The 22,685-nt window shown below is 32.1% G+C and overlaps 2 protein-coding genes across 2 annotated transcripts; one reads left to right on the forward strand and one right to left on the reverse strand.

The window, feature by feature from the left end:
• Window positions 1–6,140: 6,140 nt before the first annotated feature.
• On the reverse strand, window positions 6,141–6,845 carry LOC114272206 (oleosin Cor a 12). The gene has a single exon (XM_028213871.2). The coding sequence runs from the start codon at window positions 6,772–6,774 to the stop codon at window positions 6,310–6,312; it is 465 nt and encodes a 154-aa protein (XP_028069672.2). The 5' UTR covers window positions 6,775–6,845; the 3' UTR covers window positions 6,141–6,309.
• A 3,975-nt stretch (window positions 6,846–10,820) lies between these two features.
• On the forward strand, window positions 10,821–11,807 carry LOC145823034 (protein FAR1-RELATED SEQUENCE 5-like). The gene has a single exon (XM_082921945.1). The coding sequence runs from the start codon at window positions 10,821–10,823 to the stop codon at window positions 11,805–11,807; it is 987 nt and encodes a 328-aa protein (XP_082778071.1).
• The last annotated feature ends 10,878 nt before the right edge of the window (window positions 11,808–22,685 follow it).

Here is a 22,685-nt window from a genome sequence, read left to right on the forward strand (position 1 = left end):
TTTTGGCCTACACATATATCTCATGTGCCTCCCGTATACCTAATACCGCTCCGAAGTTAAACTTGCACGGGGATATCGTCCCGAGTTTAACCCACACTCTCCGGATGGTTAACATATAAATCAAAGCACTCGTCTACTCATAAGAACGAGACAACAATATATATATATATATATATATACAATCTCTTATTTACTCATGAGAACAAACATAACAATGCCAAGCCTAAAGCATTTAAATAAATCTCATAATCCTCACTTTTTTTTATACATTATTTCTCACCAACACTCAAATAAAACAACAATCCATAGAGTCATGGTGGAGTATAAGGATGGGTTCCAAGTTTATTTTAATTTCATAGATTAATGAGTATGATTACAACCATAAAATAAATACATATAAAAACCTTAAACCTGACATACACAATCAAAATAATTAAAATCAATCTATCATCTACATACAAATACAAAATCCAACCAACAGCAAATAAATAAAAATAACGAATTAAACATCAATCAAGGGAAGTAGGTTTTGTACTCACAATTATTTTTTAAAAATCAAAGAAACATTTAAAGAACTAATGGAGTCACCAAAACAAAACCCTAATTTTTTTTTCCTTTTCTCTGCTCTTTTTTTCTCTCTCCCCACTGTTTCTCTCTTTTTCGGCTCTCTTTCTTGATTAATCTCTCTCTCTCTCTCGTGGCTGCTGCTCCTTTTTTTTTTCTTTTTTTTTAAAGTGAGGCTCCAATACTTATAACCTAATAAACTGTTATATGATATTATATAATACAACATAATTACAATATACATAAAATACTATTTTTTTATATATAAAAAATATAAATATATCAATATTCAGATTAATTACATGTAATTAAATACCACATTAAACTAATTAAATATCACATTAAATTAACTAAACAACACATTAAATTCTCATGTAATCATGCAATTAATAAAGTCAAAAATAAAATAAAGATAATAATAATAAATAAATAAATAAAGACTTACGAAAAATCATGATCGCTACATTGCCGTTAGTTATAGTTCTATGATAGTTGTGATTGTGTAAAAGTAAACTTGTATGCATTTTTTTTTTTTTTTTTTGGGTGATAAATACACTTGCAACATTCGGAGAATTATTATTATATTTAAATACTAGGAGAATTATTGAAAAATGGTCTTTTGGGGGCAGATAAATACAAAAATAGTGAATAATTTTTTTTAAAAATACATAAATACAAAAAGGAAAAATATTATAATTACAATTAGCATAATGTACCTCTCATTTTTACCCTTTTTTTTTTATTAGCAAAGAAAATCATTTATTAATGAAGAAAATATACATTACATATGAAATTACATCAATAAGGAAGAGAAAGAAAAAAGGATAAGAAAGGAAACCAAGCATAGTGTTGGTGAGAAACCAACACTAGCACACAAGACCACAAACAGTTGATGCCAAAACTCATAAACTAGCTATCAAAGCTTATAACCCATTAAAAACTCCAGCTAAGCTTACTCGTTGCCATCATTCAACCTTTTAAGACCAAACCCTCCTATTTGGATCTCTCTATGTTCTTTAGCTCTAGCTCAATAATCTTGTTTAGCACATCATCTTCTTTCCCATTGAAATTGATGCCAAGAGATTTACCTAATTGTATAGTGGCTTGAGCTTTATTGAGGAGAAGATTGTTAGGACTGGTAACACCCTTAGACAAATCTGAACGTACTATCGCAGCTGCTGCTAGTCTGAAAATGACAGACCTAGAAGTGTGCTTGCTGACTGCTGCAGCTTTCTGCCCATGAAGTCTAGCAAAGCTAGTGAACCCCTCTAGCTGAACCTTCTTCTTTCTTTTTTTCTTCTCATTCCGTAGGAGTTTTGAGACAGAAACAGGTTGCCTAACTAATCCTGAATGATTAAGGCTCAGAAGACCCTTCCTATTTAGATTCTTACTAAGAGCTTGTGCCAAATCCACTTCAAAATTGATACCAAACCCAATTCCATCACGAGATCCACTGAAGTTTTTGATAAAACCAGGTGTAGATACTTGCTCAACAATAAAATTTGGATTGTGCATGGACTCCTCCAATATGGTTTCCTCGATAACTGTGTCTACCTCCTTGGTACATACTTTCTCCTCTCTGTTGAAACCTTCATCCCACTTTGACTCCTCAACAACTGTGTTTACCTCCATCACATGTTTATCAGTCTCTCTCTATTCAATAATGCTTAAAGACACTTAATTTATCGCACTTAAAAATCAGTCTTCTTAATGTGTGTCACGCCCCCAAACCGCCCCTAGTAGTTTGGTGCCGTAATGGCCAGTAATCCGAGATTACCGAAGGCCGACTTACAAGAATCATACACAATCAGAGTATAAAATATGGGGCTTACAAGTGCGGAAGCTACATATATACATATACTGAATCTAATAGTCCATGAGAGCCGTGCATAAGTCCAATGAAATGACATACATCTTTATAAAGTCTTACAACTTAAATACAATAAGGAAATGAGATACAAAACACATCTTGACCAAAAGGCTTCTCAAGCCGACATATACAAGTACAAATGAAAAATAAGCCAAGAAGCATGATCTTCAAGATGGTACAAAAATGCTAATCCAAAACATGTCGGCAATGCACCCAAAAACACATCGGCATCACGTCTAGGCCTCAATGCCTTCTTGTTCATCACCTACATATATATAGAGAGGGTGAGCTTGGATACTCAGTGAATGATATTAGAAATAAAGGTTTTGCATGATTGATATCCAAGATTTCTTTCAAAACAATACATAGCATACTTTACAGTCAAGGGAAAAATCAAGTTCATTGCCGGCCTTTCAAGTTCTTTGGATGTTATTACATCTACTTAATACAAGAGGGTGATGACAATTTCAAGACAAGAGTGCAGTTGCATTATAGTCCCCTGCAACTAATGACTTTCAAGACAAGAGTGCAGTTGCATTATAGTCCCCTGCAGCTAAGGACTTTCAAGACAAGAGTGCAGTTGCATTATAGTCCCCTGCAGCTAAGGACTTTCAAGACAAAAGTGCAGTTGCATTATAGTCCCCTGCAGCTAAGGACTTTCAAGAAATGTCATCAAAACAAGATAGTGTTTAATATACAAGTAGGGATAGTCATTCATGCTAGATCAAGTACTTTTCAAAACAAGGCAAGACGAGATTTTATGAAAGCAAGTGTAACATAGCTTTATTAAAAATACCACTCACATAGTTTCTTCACACGTCGGGGTCGAGACAAGCCCAAGTCCTACAAACACAGGGCAAAGCCTATTGAATGCACTTTCAAACAAGTCTCTTATGTATGCAAATGATCTCGGAAAAGTATGCTGGGCACTAACCAGGTCTAGGCCGAGGTTCCACACCTCCTCGCCGAGGTGTGTTCCCGAGGGCCACATGCAAGGAAAAGAGGTCGGGAAACTCTGGGTTTCCCTCTGCTGATGAACATGAAGAACATGAGTGTGAAAACATGAAAAATACGAATGTTTAATCATAATCTGTCATCACAAATCTGGGATTTTCGTGCTATGAGTTTGAAAACATGGACCTGGGTACCCGTACTTGGAATTCTTGCTGAAATAAACACAAAAACATGATTCTTTATGCAAGCTTTCGGATCAAAACAAGACTTTCTTGAAGAACACATGAATGTCATTTTCTCTTTCTAAAATCGAACTTCAAAACGATGCATGGCTTACAAATCAAGTCCGATCATGCAATGCAATAACATGAACATAGAGAACATCATGAGCAGATCAAGAATCTAACCTTAGAACACGGATCTAACGGTTCGATCTCTAGGAATCAAGCTTGAAGATCTACTTCCTCACTCTAAAACTCTTTCTTCCTCCTAGAGTTTCTCTCTCTACAAGGCAAGGTTATGATACTAAATGATAGTTTTCTATACCCGGTTCTGGGGTTAACCCTCTGCTGAGACACGTGGCGGCGACTGGTTGGGTTTTTCCTAAAAAGGTGGCTGACAGGCCAGACAAAGCATGGTGGAAGGGTGTTCAACAAGCAAAGCGGTATGGCTCTCTGACGAGGCAATGACATCGGCTAACAACAAGGCGTATCTAACACGCTATACGGAATGGCACTCCGGCAAGGGATGACATCGGCTAACAAAGGGCTTCGGCAACTAAGGTGACAATGACCTCGGCTAGGAAGGACAACACTTGACTAAGTTGTGCCACATCTTGGCCTAGATGCGCCACACCTCGGCCTAGGTCGTACCACTCCAGGACGAGATCGCTTGGGTGCAAGGTAACATCTCGGCTAATGTGGTCAAGGCAAGGACGGAGGTCGACAAGGGGTTCCAAGATACTTCTAGACTGAGGATGACCTCGGCTTGGAATGATCTAGGCGTAACGTAACCTAGGCTTGGAATAACATCGGCTAGTATAACTCAGGCAAGGCGTGACCTAAGTTTCACATCAAGGAAGGAACAAGACAAGCATACTACACTTAGACAAATCACAAGGCTTCAAAACAAGGCATGGATCACATTAACTCAAGCGAAACAAATCACAACACACACATGCAAACTTAACAAGTCATAATCACACAGATGCTCATGAACATGATGAGAACATAAAATGTGGGTTCCTACAATGTGTGTGTCAAATTTGAATTCATTAAACATTCTATAATGTAAAACCTCAAATGCCATATCATCCTGAATGATTTAAGGATAATAAATTAAGGAAAAGATAGTTTAAGGATGATAAATTAAAAAACGTAACATTGTTGTTCTCTATTATCTATCCATTCTCCCTTCCTCTTCTCTCAACATATTTCTCAATTAATACCGAACTGATGCCTAAATTTTAAATTTTAAATTTTAAAATTTATGAAGAGATTTATGAATAGAAAAAGAAGAAGAAAAAAAAAACTTCTGTATTAATTTTGTAAATTTTTAACAAAAATATGCAAAAATCACAAATGATTTTCAAATTTCAAATAATGTTGGTGACACTGATGTTGGTCCGATTATGTAAGTATTGTAATTCATTAAGAGCTCGTTTGGCATAAAAAAGTCAAAAGCTTTTTGGCTAAAATAGTTATAAAAAGACAAAATAAATTTTTTAGTTCAATAAGATAAGGCATCACACCCAATCTATAATCATTTCAATTTTTCTCTCACAAAAGTCAAAAAAGCCAAAAACCTATCCCAAACGAAATTTTTTAACCCAAGCTAAAAAAGTTAAAAAGTCAAAAAACTAACTCACATCCCAAATGAACCCTAAGTATCTAACATTGTTTTTTTTTTCGTTTTTAATAAAAACATTGGTGATTAAGAACATCTCTAATTATGGTGATTATTCAGTATTTCCGGAGTATAGACACGTGGTGCTCCATAACGTTTTGATTAGTAGAGGCTCACGATTTATGTTGGAAATAAAGAAACAATATGAGGGCTAAGTAATTGGTAATTGGTTTAGAATATAGCCATATAATATTCTGGAATTATTAAATAATTTCCCGTCTAACGATGCATCAAAATTTTCACTAAATTTAAATAAAAGGCCCATCTAATATAAATGTTTCAACGGAGGGTTTTTTAAATTTCATCAAAACACCAGTCAACTGAGTGGATGATCGGGCAAATGTCCAGCCAATTAACCGGCTAGTGTAATTTTTCACAATTTTTTACCTTGACATAGTCATCTAGAGATTGACCAGGCAATTTCAAGCCGATCGACTGGCCAGTATAAATTTTTCATAAATGTTTGCCTTGAGATGGTCATCCAAGAACCTCTGGTGGTGTAAATCCAACGAATTTAATGAAAGACACATTGGTCCTCAATTTGATTAAAAAAAAAATGAAATCTTAAATTTGATACGTATTTGATGAAATCGTTAGAACAGAAAGATAAGCTACTTTTCATCCAATTTAAAAAAATGAAATCCTAAATTTGATATGTATTTGATGAAACCGTTAAAACAGAAAGATAAGCTACTTTTCATCAAATTTTAAAAAATGAAATCCTAAATTTAATACGTATTTGATGAAACCGTTAAAACAGAAAGATAAATTACTTTTTATCAAATTTAAATTTGATGACAATTTTAAATAACCATTAGAGATGGTCTACCACCAAGTGATGAGCTAGTTTCACACTTCAAAATCCACCTCAAAATATATGAAAAACCCCACAAAGATATAACACATACACAAAACACAAACAAGTTGAAAATAAGCAACGCAATGAAACTGAAAAAAAAACATACATCAAATTAACACATTTCCCATTTTCACATATTGGCACCATTTAAATCTTTCTATTTGCCAGCGTCCTGAGCCTTCTTCTGTATTGCTTCGCCGACCTCCTTCGTCTTCTCCCCCATTTGCACCGCCACATCCTGCATGCGCCTCTTCGCCTCATCCAACTGCTGCGGCATCGAAGCACCGACTCCGCGCAAGTAATTCACCACCCGCGTCAGCCACGACAGCCCGGTGAGCCCGAAAGCCCCCGACGTGAGAATTCCAGCCACGGCCAGACCTGCGGCGATGGTGGCGGGGACGAGAACGGGGCTGCAGATGATGAAGAGAGGGGTGGTGACGGCGAGGCCGATGAGGGTTCCGACGAGGGTGATTCCGGCGAGGCAGAGTAGTGTTCCGCCGAGGGGGAGGAGGGCGATGACTGCGAGGACTTTGCTTGGGGATGGACCGTCTTGGCGAGTCTTCAAACCGCCGTCGTAGAGGTGCTGTGGCCGGACTTGGATCTGATGTGGGCGATCTGCCATGGATTGTTAGAATGAGAAGATAAGTTTTTAGAGAGAGAGAGAGAGAGAGAGAGAGAGGTGAGTGAAGGTGGCGGTGGGAGTGGGATGGTAATAAAGAGAAGAGAGGAGGAGGGGAGTGCAACGTGTTGACGCGTGTAAGCCAGAGGACTGAAGGGCTTGCATGAGAAACAAGTTTCGTTTTCATGGTGGCTCTACCGGCTTTTGCCGTAAAACTCTTGCCACGTTTAGGGGTTGTTTGGGGTGTATTGAATAAGTGTACTTTTTATTTTTTTAGACTAAAAAATTGAGGTTAAAAATATGAATGTTTAGGTTAATTTTTTGACATTTTATGAAAAAATATGTAATAAAAAATTGTAAAAATTGATTTGTAGAGAAAAATTCGAATTAGGAGTTGTGCAGCCGTAATTGTTGACTTTTGGTGAATAGTGTTAACTTTTTAACTTTTTGAATAATTTTTTGACTTTTTAATTTTTTTACAAGTTACCAAACTTAGCCTTATTTTATTTTATTTTCAAGTTTGCTTAAAAATTACATATTTTCCCTTTAAAATTTTAATCGCTCAGTAAATTATTAATTTATTTAACGAAATTTAATAATATTATAAATATATTTTAATTAATAATTTAAATAATTTTATTATTTTATAGGAAAGTAATTATAAATTTTATTTTTTACTATTAATTCGGTTAAACAAATTTTTTTAATAATGAAGTATTTATAATTGATAAAATCATATGCCATAATTCATATTTTAATCAAATCTGATAGTATATTTATATTTGACCCTTATTTTGATAATGTTGTAGTAAAAAAATTAGGAAAAATTACACTGATTTCATGTGAGATTTTGAAATAAAAAAACAAGTCTTACAAATTTAGCATAATTATATTGGGCTCTGTTTATATTCTAATTCATATAACACTTATATGGTTGAGCAAGGAAATAAAAATATCCACAATCCGAACTGATCCAATCCAATCAAGTAGGTGTGGATTATTTTTTGAATCTGTGACTGTGATTCAATTCTGGTTTAGAAAATTGAAAAACCGATATTCGCAAATTGGTTCTAGATTTAAGTTTATGGTTCTAGATTAAAACAAAATCAGACTGTATGTAACTTAAAACTATATACATGCCATACACCTTTATGCATTATGCATACAATCCTAAATATTATGTTTGTTTAAGTTATGTTTTGAAAAATCAGGGGCATACTAATGAATATTTGCTTAATGTTATGTTTTGTTTGGTGGGCATGTTATTATTATTTTAAAAATTGCTAATAGGTTGAATTTTTTTGAAAATGTTATAGTATTTTTTTTCATGAACTGATTATATAAAATCGTAGTTCCAAACCGAGCCAAACCGTGTTTAAATGGTTTGATTTGCATTTGTTTCATAATTTAAATGGATTGATTTGGTTCTAATTTTATGAAACTGTAAACAACGGATTCATCTTGCTTTTTCTCCAATCTGGACCATGTTTACCCCTAAACATTTGGTAAAAATGTAATTTACCAAAAACAATTATGAATAAACTAATATTGATTTATTTTTTAATATATGAGAGACAAAAAACAAATTACTTAATTTAATTTATTTTTATTATAAACATCAAATGATTCTCTGAGAATACGTAATAGTTTTTCTCCAAACATGTATTTGGCAAGTTGGCAATGAAATTAATCATGTCGTCACGGATTAGGCATATCTCTATTGGGTAATGTTTCTAGGATGGGCTTTCCGACCCATTATCGGCCTAGAAGAAATTTCATTACTTTAGGTCGTATGTGATTATAATAGGCCTGGTGTTTTGGGCTCATGGGTCCTGTTCTTTCTTTGTAGTGTCCATAAGTGAATTAATTATCATTTCTCAGTTGACATATTATAATTTTTTTTCTTTTTTCTTTTAAATAATTTTTTTATAGGAATTATCTATCTCTCTTCAATGAAAAACATTATTGTCATCTTTATGATGCGTGAAGAATTACACTTGGGAAGTTTTTAGACGAGATGTGTTAAGCTGTGTTTACATGATGAATTTGAGTATAGCGATTCAAAAATGAAAAAATATACAAATTTTATTTACATTTAAAAAAATTAATTCTATTCAAATTCATAATTTAAACACAATCATAGTGTATTTATATTTGGATAAATGGATATAAACTTTAGTTGTGATTTTGTTCGGCACCAATTTAAAACTTGACTTTTGAGCTTTGAAAAGGGTCTAAAGAAAAACACAAGCTAAAAAAACTAAAAGCATAACGCAACTAACTTTTGGAATTTTTTAATGCAAAATGACCATCATTCCCTTCACACAAGCATATACTTTTTCAGCTCTGATACGGACCCCCTTCAAAACCAACCCCCACGACCCCCTCTGAGGTGGCAGCTATTGAAGTCATATGAAGAACATTTGCACAATGAGGAACGTGTGATATACGCACCTGTAAGACCAAAAAAAAAAAAAAACAGAGGCTGAAAACAAAGACAAAAAAAAAACGGGAAGCTGCACAATGTGGTTGACGACCCTGTCCGTCTTCCCTCTTCCCTCTTCCATCGTGCGTCCACCATAGCTCTCTTCCATCGACGACTATAGCTCTCCGACCATAACTCTTTGTATCTCGCTCTACGGATCTTCGATCACATTCTTTTGAAGGGGGTTCTTCACATTTTGTCAGGTAATGTTATTCGAAAACCCCTCATTCTCCCCTTTCTCTATCTACATACATTGATCAATCTGAAATGTCTGTACAAATGATTTATTGAATGTTCTGTACAAATGATCTACATACAGGGGGTTCTTCAATGTTCTGTACTAAGTGTGAGCTTTTGAAAACAGTACAAATGATTTATTGAATCAAGGCTTTGTACAAAAGAGGTCTTGAAAAATGATTTTGATTTCTTGAAAAATGATTTCTGAACAATTTTCTGTTTGTTTTCACATTTTAAATTCTCAACATAGGAAACAGAGCATGGGAAGCTGGTATAGAGCATGGGAACAACAGACTCTGATGTCGTCAGTGCAATCATTAAACCACTGTTTGGTCCAAAGAAGATAGACTGTAGTATGCATAAGCTTGATAAAGCCAAAAATTGTACAACAGGAATTGGCAAATAATTTTAACCAATATCTATGTTAGAACAGAGTTTAAAAAAAAAAAAAATTTCACTAATGAAATTATAAATTTGAGTGACAGATTATGAACCTCCCCATATTTAGCCATCTTGATGTTAGATATACAGTTTGGTGTCTTCAGGAGTGGGAAATTAATTTTGTTCTTGTAAATAAAAAGAGAAAAAAGAAAAAGAGAATCAGTAAATAGTAGTATAATAATGTCCATATGTTAGCACCTGAGAAGAGACAACCCAAGGCAATAAAAAAATAAGCATAAATAGTATACCACTTCACACAGGTAGAAAGGAAAACAAATAAATTTTAGTAATGTAAATAGAAAAAATCTTGGAAGACAATTATAAAAATGGACAATTTACTGCAGCAGTGTAGTTGGTCAACCTTAAGATCCTTATGTCATTGGTTTCAATTAAAAGAAATACAAGACATGACATTATCTTGTTGAAAGTATGTATCTTGTCATGACATTATTATCTTGCTGAATGATGAAAATATGTGTCTTGCTGAAAGTAGTTTGATGAGTGCTATTCTTGAATCTGAAAATAAGTATGGCTATGCATATGGCTGTTTAGCTATTTCTCAATCTGAAAATATGTTTCTTTTTATTTATTTATTTATTTATTGTCTTATTTTGTAATTTTTTTTTAACAGTGTTTAATATGTGTTCTGTGATATACCATGACTATGTGAGGTTGAAGTTGAACATAACAGTTTCAAAGTTTGAAATTGAAGTTAACAGTTTCAAAATCACATATACCATGACTATGTGAGGTTGAGGTTGAAATTGAAGTTTCTATAATTTAGTTATACCATAAATTGAAATTATCACAATGTGAAGTTCAACATAACAGTTTCATAATTATTCTAAAATCATTCTATTTGAATTTTATTTTTGATTCTCATAGAATGGAGATTGATTCAAATGGTGGTGACGATCCTTCAGTAAATGAGGGTGAACAAGTTGAAGAACCTAACAAGGGTATGTGTTTTAGCTCAAGGGAAGATGTGTACACATTTTATGCCACATATGCTAAGCATGTTGGCTTTTCTATAGCTCATAGAGCACAACATTTTGGAGATGATGGCGAATTAAAAAACTTTGCAATTGAATGTTCTCGAGCGGGGGAGAGAAAAAAGAAATCAGAAGTGAACCCTTTGAAGCCATCTTTGTCTACAAAAATTGGTTGCAAAGCAAGGGTGCGAGGTACTCTACAAAACAATGGGACATATATGTTAATCACAGTTAACCTTGAGCATAATCATGATTTGATTCCCACCGACTCTCGTCATTTTGCAATGAATAAGAAAATTCGTACTCCTGTGAAGAGAAGATTAGAAATCAATGATCAAGCAGGGATTGGGGTGTCTAGGAACTATCATTCAATGGTTGTTGAAGCGGAGGGATACGAGTCATTGACATTTGATGAGCGAGATGCAAGGAATTACATTAATAGAGCTAGAAGATTAAGGCTTGGTGAAGGTGATGCCGAATCACTTCAAAGTTATTTTATGAGGATGCAAGCACATAGTGAGAAATTCTTTTATGTGATTGATGTTGATGAGGAGTTTCGCATTAGAAACTTGTTTTGGGCTGATGCAAGGAGTCGGGCTATGTATGAATCATTTGGAGATGTTGTTTCATTTGACACAACTTATCTAATGAACAAATATGACGTGCCATTTGCTCCATTTGTAGGAGTCAATCACCATGGACAGTCTATTTTGCTTGGTTGTGGATTGTTATCTAGTGAAGACACCGACACATTTGTTTGGCTATTCAAGTCGTGGTTAAGTTGCATATCAAATAAACCTCCAAAAGCTATCATAACTGATCAGTGCAAAGCTATGCAAAATGCTATAAAAATTGTCTTTCCACAGGCCCGGCATCGATGATGCTTATGGCATGTAATGAAGAAAATACCGGAGAAGTTGAAAGGATATGCTCAGTATGAACCCATGAAGTTGGCTATGCAAAATGCAATTTATGATTGTTTGACAAGAGATGAATTTGAGGAAAAATGGGAAGAGATGCTTACTAAATTCAATCTTTATGATAATGAGTGGTTGGGGGTACTATATCATGAGCGGCATCGATGGGTTCCTGTATATGTTAAAGACATTTTTTGGGCTGGCATGTCAACAACACAACGAAGTGAAAGTATGAATGCCTTTTTTTGATGGATATGTCAACCCGAAGACTACATTAAAACAATTTGTTGAACAATATGACAATGCGTTGAGAAGTAAGGTAGAGAAAGAGAAGAAATCAGACTTCAAGTCTCGACACAAATTGTTTGATTGTCTAACTATATATGGCTTTGAGAAGCAATTTCAACAAGCCTACACCAATGCAAGATTCAAAGAAGTTCAAGGAGAGTTGAAGAGATTAGTATACTGCCAAGCCTTGATTGTCAAAGAGGAGGGAGCAATTTGTACATATAATGTCCAAGAAGCGATGGTAGTTTGTGACAAGATGAAGCATGTGGACTTTGTTGTGTATTTTAATTCAATTGAATGTGAAGTTCAATGTATGTGTCAGTTGTTTCAGTTTAGAGGGATTATGTGTGCTCATTCACTCGCGGTGCTTGTGAGAAGGTGCATAAATGAGGTGCCAAGTAAGTACATTTTGCCATGTTGGAGGAAAGATTTGGTTTGAGAGTACACATGCATCAAAACCACGTACACTGGCTTTGGGGATGATTTCAATACAAGTTGTTATGAGAGGATGAATAAGAAATTGATCGCCATTATACAACTTGCTGGTAATTCGGAAGGGAAAATTAAAATTATAGATCGTGGGTTAGATGAAATGAAGGATAGAGTCATGCACGATGAATCGGGTGATGGGAGTAATTTACCACCTTCGACTAATAGGATACCATATTCTACAAAAAGTCCAATTGCCACCGGATGTACATCGGGTGCTAGTACGAGGAAGGTGGTTAGTCCTTTGGTTGTTCGGCGAAGAGGCCGTCCAGTAACGAAACGAAAGGTTGCCAAAGTAGATCAAATAGTGAATCGGTTCAAGGCAACGGCAAAAAAACAAACAAAAGCAAAGGTATATTGTATATTGAATTGAACTTGTATATTAAATTGAACTTGGTTTTTATTTTTTTAACAAACTCTTTTCAACTACATTTTTACGAACTTTTGAACCAATATAGGCTGCTAAGGTTCTTCAATTTGAAGCTCAAGCTCAAGCTGAAGTTCAAGCTCAAGCTCAAGCTTATACATCGTATTATCCTTATGTGGTTGGCATGCAAAATAGTGTGTATGCACCAGTATGTGTTAATAAGACGACTTTACATACATTTTTTGTTTTCATTTGCAAATATTTTGTAACATGTATTTTTTTACTTCAATTATGACAGGTCGTAAATGCTATTGGAGGCACATCTCTTATCCCTTCGAACTTTGTAAGCGACACACCGAGAAGTTTGATGAGTGCTCCAACTCAAATTTTTGGATCTAGATCTCTAACCCCATCGGGTTCTAATGCATGCACACCAGGAATGAATGATGGACATTGCAGAGCGCAAATGACTGATGGAGATTGTAGAAATGAAGATGTTGGTTATTGAGTTCATGGTTTATTTTGACAATCTGTCTTTCAGCATTTTCAGTTCACAATTGATGGTTTAAAAAATTCTGTAAAAAAACCTATTTCATTTTGCTATTTTGACAGTGTTTGAGAAATCTGAGAAATCTGTGTTTCGTTTCAGAAATTTGAGAAATCTATTTTGACAATGTTTCATTTTGCTATTTTGCTATTTTGATGGTTTATTTTGACAGTTCATGGTTCAAATATGTAAAAATCTGTGTAAAATCTGTAATAACAAGTCAAATCTGTAAAAATCTGTGTAAAATCTGAAATCTGTGTAAAAATTTGGTTCGTGGTTCAAATCTGTAAAAATCTGTGTAAAATCTGTAAAAATCTGTGTAAAATCTAAAATCTGTGTAAAAATCTGGTTCATGGTTCATGGTTCATGCTCAAATGTCAAATTTGGTTCATGGTTCTGTAAATGATGGTTCATAGATCATGCTTAAATCTCAAATCTGGTTCATGGTTCTGTAATTGAGGGTTCATGGTTCATGCTGTTTAAAATCTGTTTATGGTTCAAACCATGGTTGCCAAAATATGTCTGTTTATGGTTCAAATCTGTTTATGGTTCAAATCTGTAAAAAAATCCGTCATGGTTCATGTTCAACATCTTGATTCCACAACAATTCCACAACATCTTCATTCCACAACAAACCTGTTTAAAATCTGACATGGTTTAAAATTTGCCATGGGTTATGGTTCAGTTCATGGTTTAAAACCTGTTCATGGTTCACAGCTTCATTCCACAACAATTCCACAATAACACATATTCATTCCACAACAATTCCACAATACCACATCTTCATTCCACACCTTCATTCAACAATGACAATTCAACAATTCAGTGGGTCATTTCCATTCCACTCAAAAATTCAACAATTCACAACAAAACATATTCCATTTCACAAAACATATTCAACAATACATATTTCATTCCACAACAAAACATAGTTCAATCTACTTCTACTTCTACTTTTAACTAGCATTACAACTTCATAAGTAATAACACACCAATTACAAGCAAGAAAAACATCACAAATTCTAGTTTTTGCATCTTTGCACTAACAAAGGTAAATTGTTCTGTCATAGATCTTTGTTGTTCGGTCATAGCTCAAAGTTGTTCCGTCATAGATCTTTGTTGTTCGGTTACCTCTGTAATTACCCCCGCAGCTCCCACAAAGGGTTTCACCATGTTCATTTTCATCCTCCTCACAATTCTCATCATATAGCTTCAGATTGTTTTTCGACTGTCCATCACTTGATCTCTGCAGGACAAAGTCAGCATAATTCATAACTCAGACTAGGGGAAGAGTACAAACAGAAAATATCTTCATGAAATTGAACGGTTTACCTTGGTGGTGATTCTGGATTTGTTTCCGCTATCCATACTGGGCTTGTCCTTTATGAAATAAACAAATGGTTTCATTAATGGTTTCCCATAGAAACATGATTCAACTAGTTAAAGGCAGCATGTGAAGTAGTCACATCGAGAATCCCAAGAGGAAATCTTCATGCCTTAACTACAAGTTTTAGTGAGCATTATTCCAGTCTGCTCAATGTGGTTCCTAGTTTGGAAACATGACATATAAATGTTTGGTTTTTATCCGCCCACTTTTGGACAAAATCATGGCCCTGTTTAAAACAGGGCACCACTAAATTTAGAATGGTAAATATGTTCCTTTGTCAATTTCTTAGAGAACACAACATTCTAGAGGTCCCATGAAGTGTACCTGCCCATCCTTCACATAATTTATTCAACAAATTACAAATCCAAGACCACCATCAGTGTAGTTGAGCAAGCTTGAAATGTCCAAATCAAAGCATGAACTTCATTGGGAAAGTTTGGGTCTTGTGCTTTCTCCATATCACTGTCTACTTCATCACCATTTCTTATTAGAATGCTTTTGGATAAAAATAACTAGTATTTTTTTATTGATAAATAAAAATATAATTGTATTAGATGAAACCCAAGTGAACGACACCACTATGGAGTTTAAGGTTTCTACTAAAAGATGCAATATGGCTTAATGATTCTATATTTCTTTACTTCCTTTATAAACATTCTAAGATGCTTCAACTTTATTATGTGAACTCATTTCTCAATGACAAACAAGAAATTTCAATAGTGAAAAGAAGTACAACAACAAAGATGGATAAGGTATCATCCAATTCTTAATGAGACAAACATCAGAAAAAACACAGTAGAGGCTTCTTTGAGGCATTCCAAGAAAGATGAAAAATCTCTTAATGGCAACCTGAAGCCTATAATGCTACCCATTACATCTCTAATCATAACTCAAATTCCTGTGTTTTCAAGAGAACAAACATCATGCTGCTGCTCTAAGAAGAAGTTATACCTCCCCAATAACTCATGGTAAGACTCAAAGGAAGAAGTTATACCTCCACTGGGAAGAAGCCTATAATGCTACCCATTACATCTCTAAGAAGATGTTGATTTCAGAAATTTTAGAAATTTGATTTCAGAAATTTGATTCAGCAAATTTCAATTTCAGAAATTTGATTTTTACACAGATTTTACATAATAATAAAATATGGAATTGAGAATAATAAAATATATGTTAATTAGGGCATTAATCCATATGTTCAGATTTTACACAGATTTTCAATTTCAGAAATTCAATCCATATGTTCAGATTTTACACAGATTTTTACACAGATTTCAGAAATCTGAACAAATCTGTAGAAAATAAGGACCATTTGACTTCCCCATCATCTGCAGATTTACATAGTATATACTAAGCACAGATCAAATGGAGACTAAAAAAACTAAACAAGAAAATAAGGACCATTTGGATACCTAATGAAGATAATCTGCTTGTTTACTAAAAAAACTAAACAAGAAAATAAGACTGTACATTGCCCTAATCATCAAATTAATGCCCTTTTATTGAACATTGTAGACTGTACATTGTATACATATTGGGTTAAAAAATTCAGCAAGATCATAATCATCAAATTAATGCCCTGTTATTGAACATTGCCCTAATTTCAGCAAGATACATATTTTCAGGTTGAGGAATTTTGCCCTAATTTCAGCAAGATACATATATATAGATATACATATATATATATACACACCAGATTACCTCGTGGAAATAAAGGGAGTCGGGACTCGGGACTCGGGAGGACAAAGTAGACTGTACTAGGACGACCTGTCGTCAGCGTGAAAGGGAGGTGGGGAGGAGTCGTCCGTTGAATGAGATGGAAAGAGAGAGAGAGAGACGACAGTCGGGCGTAAGAGTCGTCCGCCGAATGAGATGGAAAGAGAGAGAGAGAGACGACAGTCGGGTGTCGGGCGTCGGAGTTAAGGATGTCGTCGGGCATCGGAGTCAAGGACGTCGGAGTGAAAGAGATGAGCTGAGGGAGAGTTCGTCCGAGTGAAGTGTATTTCAGTTAGAGGATTTTGAATTCTGAAGAGGATTTTGAATTGTGAAACAGGAAGGTGCGTGGGATATTATATCACGTGACCGATCACGTGATGGTCCAGCTCAGAGGGGGTCGAGGGGGTCGACTTTTGAGGGGATCGAAAACATTTTTGATACTTTTTTGTTTGTGCAGGAAAAAAAGTTCAAACAACTGGCATTTCCTACGCCTCACTAACCAAAAAAAAAATCAACTTGTCTAGTTTTGATTTTCAACAAATATTTTTCAAAAAAATTTAGGCTGTGTTTAGTTTAACTTTCTAAAACTAATTTCACCCTTACATTCTAATGCTATGTTTGGTTTAAGTTTTCAAATCATGATTTCAAATCAATTTCAAAAAATATTTTCAACACATATTTGGTAAACTAAACAATTTTTGAATTTTTGGTTTACCCGGTCATCCGTCCAAACATCCTCTTGATGTCCGGTTGGTTGACCGGAACAGTACTTTTTTTTTTTTTTGAAATTGAATCGCCACCTGTTATTTAAAAAAAAATTATATATATATTTTTGATATTTTTTTAAAAAATAAATTATATTTTTAGACCAACATGACAAATTATTTTTTTGAATTTAATTTTAAAAATAGTTTGGTTATGAGTTTTGAATGAAATTTTCAATAGAGTTTTAAATTATATGTTTGGTTATGAGTTATAAGTTTTTCAATAAAGTTTTGAAAATTCTTTTCAAAACCCATAACTAAACAACTTTTTTCATTTCATATGTCACATCAAAAATTCAAAACTCAATTCGAAACTTTTTTCAAAACTCGTAACTAAACAAGTTTTCTCTTTTCAAATCATAATTCTAAAATTCACAAACTCAAAATACAATTCTACTATCAAATCATAATTCTAATACTATATCAAACGGTACCTTACTTTTTTATTTTTCGTATTTTTTTGTTTTCAATGAATTTTTTTGATAATTTAAGCAAATTTTTTAATTTTTAGACACACGTGACATAAATATACTTTAAAAGTATAATATTTGTGAAAAAAAATCTTTAAAAATTCACTAAATACCCAAAAAAAAAACTCAATACATTTTACATTTTTGGGTATTTATTAATTTTTAAAAATATTTTTTGACAAATATTTTATTATTTAGATATACCTAAGTAAAATGCATCTAAAAAATAAAAAAAATTGCTTAAAATTTTAAAAATTTTCACTAAAAACAAAAAGATATGAAAAATAAAAAAATCAATTTTCAAAAAACTAAATTTAGAAAACTAAAACCAAAAAGACTAAATATAATTTTTTTTACAAAAAAATTAATCCAAACAACGACTTATTCAAGGCATTGCAAATGTACTCTAAAAGTTCATAAAGCTAGTCACTTTCATGTTAAATTATGTTTCATATTCACATTCTCTTTGAAAAACTAGGCTGCGTTTGGTGTAGTTTTGAAATTGTGATTCTCTTTTTTAAATTATAATTTGAGTGTAGAATTATGATTTGGGTTTTGAAAAAATAAAATTTGTTTGGTTATAAGTTTTGAACAGAGCTTTGAAAAGTGTTTTTAAATTTTGAATTTTGAAAAGAACGGATTGGGTCTACCTGATTTTCTGCTCTGACATCCTCTCGGACGTACGGTCAGTTAACCGAAATAGTGAATTTTATTTATTTATTTTTTCAATTGCAATCTATTATTTGAAAAAAATATATATATTTATTTTATATATTTTTTAAATATATAAATTAATTTTTTAAGATTTTTATAAAAATAATTTAACAATCTCATCACTAAATATATTTTTTTTGCTTCCCAAAAGACCCTACTATATCATCAAAATAGTTTTGAATTGAGTTTTGTGTTATATGTTTGGTTATGAATTGAGTTTTGTGTAATTTTGAAATGTGTGTTTAGTTATGAATTTTGATAAGTGTTTTGAAATGCGTGCCTTTGGAATCATGATTCTAAAGCAAACCAAACGGGGCTTATTGTTTTGGAAATTTATTTTTTTAAGTCATTATTTGACTTAAAAAAATGGCCAAAAAAAAAAAAAAAAGAATTGATTTTTTCAATGAACTAATTTTTTAATTAAATCAATGAGTTGCCAAAATAGACTTGGGAAAGACAAACAAAACATTAAAAAAAATTCCTAATCTAAATGAAGTTTTGATGATCAAGGAGAAAAAATTATTGGTTGGTTTATGGGTACTATGTGGCTGTGTTCCTACTCAATTACAAACTATCATATTTTATCATATTTTTTAATCACTCAATATAAAATTATGGACTCATCTCCTCTCTCAATCATGTGATTCTATCTGCACGCAAATAATAACTCAGTACGTCCAATAAAAAAAATTTAATTTTAAATTCTATTATATTCTAATGTAAATTTATTAATAAGGACAATATTAATTAAATCATAAATTAAGATATTATTTTTTTTTCATGGTACATCCAAATCACTTATATGTATTCTTCATGTTCAATGATATTCGTCTTCTTCCACAAGTTTTAATTATTTTATCTTCATCTTTTCCCTCACTTCAGAACTCATAGTTATCATATAAATATCATTATTTCTTGTTATGTTGTTACTTACAAAAAGAACAGAATAATATGTGACACTGTAAAATTTTTTTAAAAAAATTTATGGAAATTATCAAGAACACATAAATTTTTTATTCAATTAATAATAATAATAATAATCATATCTTGTTCAATTAATCAAATTGAAAAATAAGTAATGTCTCGTTCAATTAATCAAATATCAACTAGTATTATCCTGGAAAACTAGGTCTTGGGAATTGTTAAATGGACATTCAGAGATGTCAGGGAGGTTCAACAACAAAAGTATTTTTAAATTTTCATGGAATTATCATGGGATTTTTTAACAAAGTGTTTCATGGGATCATTACTAATATAATAAGAACACATATAAGTAAATATGATGTCATATAGAATAACTCACACCAATCATTCTTTGTATCTGAATAAAATGGATAGTTTGTAATGAGAAGTTTATTTAAAGGTTTTTGAATGAGTTTTTTAAAGTGGTATAATTTAAATTTTTTGATTTATTTATTATTTAGGTGTATTTTGAAGAATAATTTATGAAAAAAGATAAAGTGTATGAAAAGTAATTGTAATTTTAAATAATTTGATAAAATATATTACAAAATTAAACGCACTTAATAATTTTTCGGATACGAATGGAATCTCCCTCCCAATCATGACACACAATGGTATCAAGTGGCTGTATTCAGACCACCAAATAACTTCTCGTTGGGAGGCCCACCAACAGTGAAGTCCGTCCAATCAAACAGTAAGTTAGATTAATTGGGCCACCGATGGACCACAACTGGGTGGGTTGTGAGGGCCCAAGTTGAAGAACGATGCCGATGGATAGATGTGACCCATTCTCGAATTGTCAGGCTGGGCCTCAGAGAACCCAAATCTGCCAAATTAAACGTCACACGCTTTTAGCTCCTCTCACAACTACTGCTTTGATGGGTCTGTGCACGTGCGCGTTGCAGACTGTACATATACATGTACTACTCTTTGCATGAGGTGTTATTTTGACTACATGGTGGTCAGGTATGGAGTAATTGATGAAAGAAATGAGATCTATAATTTTGCGTGCATCGGTTGAAAATTATTAATGTTGTTTTTTGATTTGAAAATTTAAAAAGAAATTTGAAAATAGAAAAAAAAAATATGTGTAAAATTAAGTAAAATATAAACATATTTTATTTATATTTTACATATATTTTTATTTTTTAAATCTCTTTTCAAATTATTCAACTAAATAGGGGCGGAGGCAGCATGTAACCAGGGGGTCACGTGCCCCTGGATTTTGGATTTTTTTTTTTTTGCAAACATAAAAAAAAATTACAAAAATATTATTAGAGTGAAATGTCAATGACATTTTAAAATTTTTGAAAACAATAATAGTTGTTTTGATAGAAAATGAAGAGACTATTATAAATAAACTATATTAACTATGAAATTTTTTGAATGTAACGATGATGTTATTATTAGTGATATGCAAGTATAAGTAATCTCATTATAAAGATATGAAATTTATTAGATTGTTAGTTACATTTAACATGTGAGGTTCACTCTTTATGCGTTTATTTACCATTAGTGGGTGATATTGCATACCAATGATGACGTGGTATTACCATTATATTCAATTTTTAATCAAATTTTGTATCAAAAAATAATTTATCATTATATAATTTATTTTAAGGCTTACATCTATATATTTTTTTTGTATTGTCCATGATACACTAGTTACAAATAATTTTTTTTTTTTATATATTTCTTGAAATCAATCGTAAAAAATTTACATGAAATATTTTTATAAAAATTATTATAATTAGTAAGTGCTCCTTCTAAATTAAATTTCTAGTTCCGCCACTACAACTAAACACAACGTAAAAGATATAGTAATTTATTATTGATAAGGGAGATAATCATGTGATACTCCTAGACTAAAAAAATAATTCTGCTTCACATGAGAATGACATGTTGCATGTATATTAGCAGTTAATACATACTTTAAATAAATAAAATATTTCATTGAAATGGTAATTTTCTTTTTTACATCCATTTTGAGTTCCACTTTCTTTTCTATATATATATATATATTTTTATAATTTTGTTATTAATAGAGAATTGGACACTTAAAATTTTTTATTTTGTTTTGATAGATAATTGAATACTTGATATAAGGTGGGAGAAGCTTCAAGATATCACCATAATAAGTATAAATTTTTGTATTCTATTTTCATTCCATTCTCAAATTTCAAGTACTTCAATAATCTTGGCTTTTACTGATTTTTTAATTTTAAAAAATTTGAGTGAATTTTTTAATTACACCAAGTTCTCTTTTGGCAACACAAAAAATAAATAACTTATTGACTTATTTAAGTCACGACACATTCCTATTTTTTTACATGTCTTTTCTTAATAAATAAAAAAACAAAAAAATATATATATATATATATAGATACAAAAAATAAGCCTAATTTATATAAGTGCGCTTATTTGGGTCACATTACTTCTCTATTTTTCTTCACATTTTTTCGTAAAAAGTAAAAAATATACTTATTTAGATAATTCTAAATACCCCTTAATATATATGTAGACATGAGAAACACTATGGTACATATACACCTTATAATTAAAGAAGAAATGACATAATTTCATATTTTCTAAGTTAAAACTAAAAAAAATGTCATCACTAAACACAATATGGGTGTGTTTGTTTGAACGGATTGGATAAGGGAGGATTGGAATCTACCGTACTGTTAGTCCTATGATACCTTGTCTCCGAACTATTTGATTGGACTGAATTTGTATCCCATGTTTGTTTAGTCATGGGATTAGATGTCAGGAAATGACTATTTGGTTGGATAGGATGTGAATCCTATGTTTGTTTGGGATATTATGAAGAAAGATAAATGTTCAAATGACTATTTTATCCTTTTCAATTATTTACTAAGTAATAGCAATATTAAACATATTTTTAATATTTTAATTATTTTTAACTAGATTGAATAAAATTTTATTTTATTTTTTACACAATTAAAAATTTATTTTATTCAATTATTTTATTTTATTTTATTTTTAAATTATTTAAATAAATTAAATAAATAAAATATCAATAAAAATATATGTTATTTTTTTGATTAAAATTTTAAATAAATTTATTTTTAAAAATAATAATAATTAAATAATGAAATTATATAAAACATCTATTA

Source organism: Camellia sinensis, chromosome 1 (genome assembly GCF_055761805.1).
Source record: "Camellia sinensis isolate YWXY chromosome 1, ASM5576180v1, whole genome shotgun sequence".
Lineage (NCBI taxonomy): Eukaryota > Viridiplantae > Streptophyta > Magnoliopsida > Ericales > Theaceae > Camellia > Camellia sinensis.

Bases quoted from the DNA above. Each gene is read 5' to 3' on its own strand.
- LOC114272206 (XM_028213871.2), bottom strand. From the start codon at position 6,774: ATGGCAGATCGCCCACATCAGATCCAAGTCCGGCCACAGCACCTCTAC.
- LOC145823034 (XM_082921945.1), top strand. From the start codon at position 10,821: ATGGAGATTGATTCAAATGGTGGTGACGATCCTTCAGTAAATGAGGGT.